This window comes from Muntiacus reevesi, chromosome 20, assembly GCF_963930625.1.
Source record: "Muntiacus reevesi chromosome 20, mMunRee1.1, whole genome shotgun sequence".
Classification (NCBI taxonomy): Eukaryota; Metazoa; Chordata; class Mammalia; order Artiodactyla; family Cervidae; genus Muntiacus; species Muntiacus reevesi.
The window spans coordinates 13,293,178-13,296,451 of NC_089268.1; the positions used below are offsets into that span (position 1 = coordinate 13,293,178).

Genomic DNA, 3,274 nt, shown 5'->3' on the forward strand with positions numbered 1-3,274 from the left:
ACACTCTGACATAAAGAGGAGAAATTTTAGAGGTGGAGGGATCAGGCCCTAAGGCAAAGAAAGCAAAAATAGAGAAATGAGACCTAATTAAAGTTAAAAACTTTTGCACAGCAAAGAAAACCAACAAAATGAAAAGACAACCTACTGAATGGGAGGACATATTTGCAAATGGTAAGACTGATAAAGAGTTAATATGCAAAATATATAAATAATTCATATAATTCAACATCAATAAAAAACAACTCAATTAAAAAATGGGCAGAAGATTCGAATAGACGTTTTTCCAAGGAAGACATGTAGATGGCCAACAGGTATATGAAAAAATGCTCAACATCACTAATAATCAGAGAAATGCAAATTAAATGTGATCACCTTGCACCTGTCAGAATGACCATCATCAAAAAGTCTACAGATAACAAATGTTGATGAGGAAGTAGAAAAAAGGAAACCCTAGTACACTATTGATGGTACACACACACACTGAAATATTACAGTCATTAAAAAAAAGAATGAAATCCTGGTATTTGCAACAATATGGATGACCCTAGAGCAGTGGATCTTAGTGAAATCAGTCAGACAGATAAGTTATCATTTATATGTGGAATCCAAAAAAATGAATAATAAAACAGAAATGGGACTGATAGAGAACAAACTATTGGTTACCGGTGGGGAGAGGGAGGAGGGGAGGGGCAAGATAGGGGATTAAGAGGTACAAACTATTATGTTTAAAATATATAAGCTGCAGGGATATATAGCCAGTATTTTATAATAATTTTAAATAGAGTATAGTATATAAAAATTTGATTGTTGTATACCTGCAACTAACATTGTAAATCAACTATACTTCTATAAATTCGCTAAACAAATAATACCATTTATCTCTAATATATTTTTCATTTCTAGGATTTTTGGTTTTGAAAAATATAGTTATATCTGCCAGTATTTTCCATCTTTTTAAAGTATATTATACCTTTTTCCTAGATCCTTTAACATATTTTTCAGTTATTTTAAAGGTCTTATCTGATAATTTTAACATTTGGATCATCTCTTGGTCTTGTTCTGTTGGACTGTTTTCCCTCTCGTCAGTGGGTCACATTTTCTTGCTTTATCACGTCTCGCTTTTTAAATGAAAAAAATTGTCTCTAAGAGCCGTGGAGGCTAAGGTAGTGAGGGCGGCTCTTGGCGCAGGTAGTCAGTTTAGTGTGTACTTGAACTAGGTCTGGACTGTGTTGTTGCTTCATCTAGAATCAGTTCAGAGAATTCCTGGTGGTCCTGTGGTTAGGACTTTAATTGAAAGGTTGCAGGTTTGGGGATCCCTGCTTGGGGAACTGAGATCCTGCAAGGTGCACAATGCAGCCAAAAAAAATCATCTCACTATGGCTTTCAGTTTTTTTGTTTTTTTTTAAAGTAATTTATTGGTTGCTCTGGGTCTTTGTTGCTGCTAGCATGCCTTCTCTAGCTGTGGTGAGAGGGGGCTACTCTTTGTTGAGGTGCTCAGGCTTCTCATTGCAGTGGCTTCTCTTGTTGCAGAGCACAGGCTCTAGGCACACGGGTTTCAGTGGTTGTGACTCACAGGGTCTGGAGCTTGGGTTTGGAGGTTGTGGCGCAAACGCTTAGCTGCTCTGCGGCATGTGGGATATCCCCAGAGTGGGGATCGAACCCATGTCCCCTGCATTGGCCGGCGGATTCTTATCCACTGTACCACAGGGAAGTCCTCAAATTTTTAAGGATGAGATCAGAACCTTCCTTTTGGCTGGGCTTGGGATCTGAATGTCTGGAGGGTTTGACTCAGTTCTGCTTCACCCTAAGCCTGCATCAGGTCCATGTAACTGTACCTTAAGGTTGTGGTTGAAGGGGTTCTTTTTTTACTTTAACCCTGTCCCCAGACATAGATCGCCACTGCTCTGGCTAAACTTCTCTATCCTCATGACTGTAGGCTGTCTTTTTTGGTAATCCTTCTGAGATAAAATCCTTTTTTTTTTTAAATTCCAGCCACTGCAGTCTGCAGATCAAAGCTCTGGCCAAAATCCGTGCCTTTGTGCAAGATACGTGAGTGTTGCCCTTTCCAGAATCTACCTATTTCAAGGGAAGATCCTTATGTTTTGTTCCCCACCCCCCACCCCCAACCCGAGCTCTTTACTTCATTTCTACAAACATTTAAAAATACCTACTTTTTTATCTCATACTTTACCATATTCTGTGAAGCATGCCAAAGAAGCACATGGCATGAACCTCGGCCTCAGAGGCTTATCTGTCTTTGGACAGATAAGAGTGACCCAGGCAAAGGATACAGGAAAAGTTGTTACCAGTGCATCAGAGAATGTAGAGGGGCATGTGTAGAATATCTAATGTTCAGGGGACATAAAGAGTGATCAGGTGAGGAGAAGGAGGACTGGTCAAGGAACACCTCTGGTAGGGGGTGAGCAGAAGCTAACTCCGCTTTCTCGGGCATGGTGACGTCCACGGGATGGACTTCATGTGGCCTGTGTCAGGGAAGGAACTGGTGTGTTCTGATGGGTAACTGGGAGAAGGGTGTTGGGGACCCTGCCTTCCAGGGTGGCCAGGAGGGTGGCTCCTCCCTTCCCTTTGTGGTTGAGCAAGGAGATCTTCTCGGTTTCTGTGCCCGTGCCCTCATCTCCCGGAGGCAGAGCCGTGTGTTACAAGCACCTTGGGTGATGACGGCTTAGCCTTATGTGGGCATGCACACGTTCATTCACACGACTTCCTCTCCTTGGGGTTCTGGTGGGTGTGCAGGAGGCATACTCCTCCTATACAGAGGTTTCAGCCATTTACTGGCTTCATTTTCCCAGGACCCTGATCGAGCCTCGGCAGGCAGAGATCCGCAAAGAGTGCCTCCAGCTCTGGGGGGTGAGTGTTCCCCTGACCCAGTTTCGCTCCAGGGCAGGAAGCTCTCGAGAAGGCTGGGACTGACCCCCAGCCAGGCCAGCCCACAGCACTCAGGAGTTGGACGTCTCAGCACTGCTGGGAGTCACCTCCTTAGCTCTTGCACTCCTGGTTTAGCCCCGCAGACTGGTCAGAAAGGGCAAGGGTGGTGGGTGAACAGGCCTCAGTTTCCTGTTGGTGGCCCTGGGTAGCAGTATTGACCACAGAGAGCCCCAGAGAAAGGTAAATGGCTTTGAAGGAGTGTTACCACAAGGCCTGAAAGGGAGCAGTGACTGAATTGGCCACCCCAGCCCCCCTTTCCGGCTTCCTCGGGTACCATTTCTTCTTGCCCAGTCTGAGCCTATATATAGGCCCACACACAACCTTGATC

At 44.2% G+C, this 3,274-nt stretch overlaps 1 protein-coding gene across 1 annotated transcript in view; it reads left to right on the forward strand.

The window, feature by feature from the left end:
- The window catches only part of CMTR1 (cap methyltransferase 1), a 53,011-nt gene that overhangs the window by 40,968 nt on the left and 8,769 nt on the right, over nt 1-3,274 (forward strand). The window contains exons 14-15 of the mRNA XM_065913417.1: nt 1,993-2,049; nt 2,811-2,868. Coding sequence (XP_065769489.1) covers nt 1,993-2,049; nt 2,811-2,868 — 115 coding nt within the window. The remainder of the gene's footprint in view (nt 1-1,992; nt 2,050-2,810; nt 2,869-3,274) is intronic.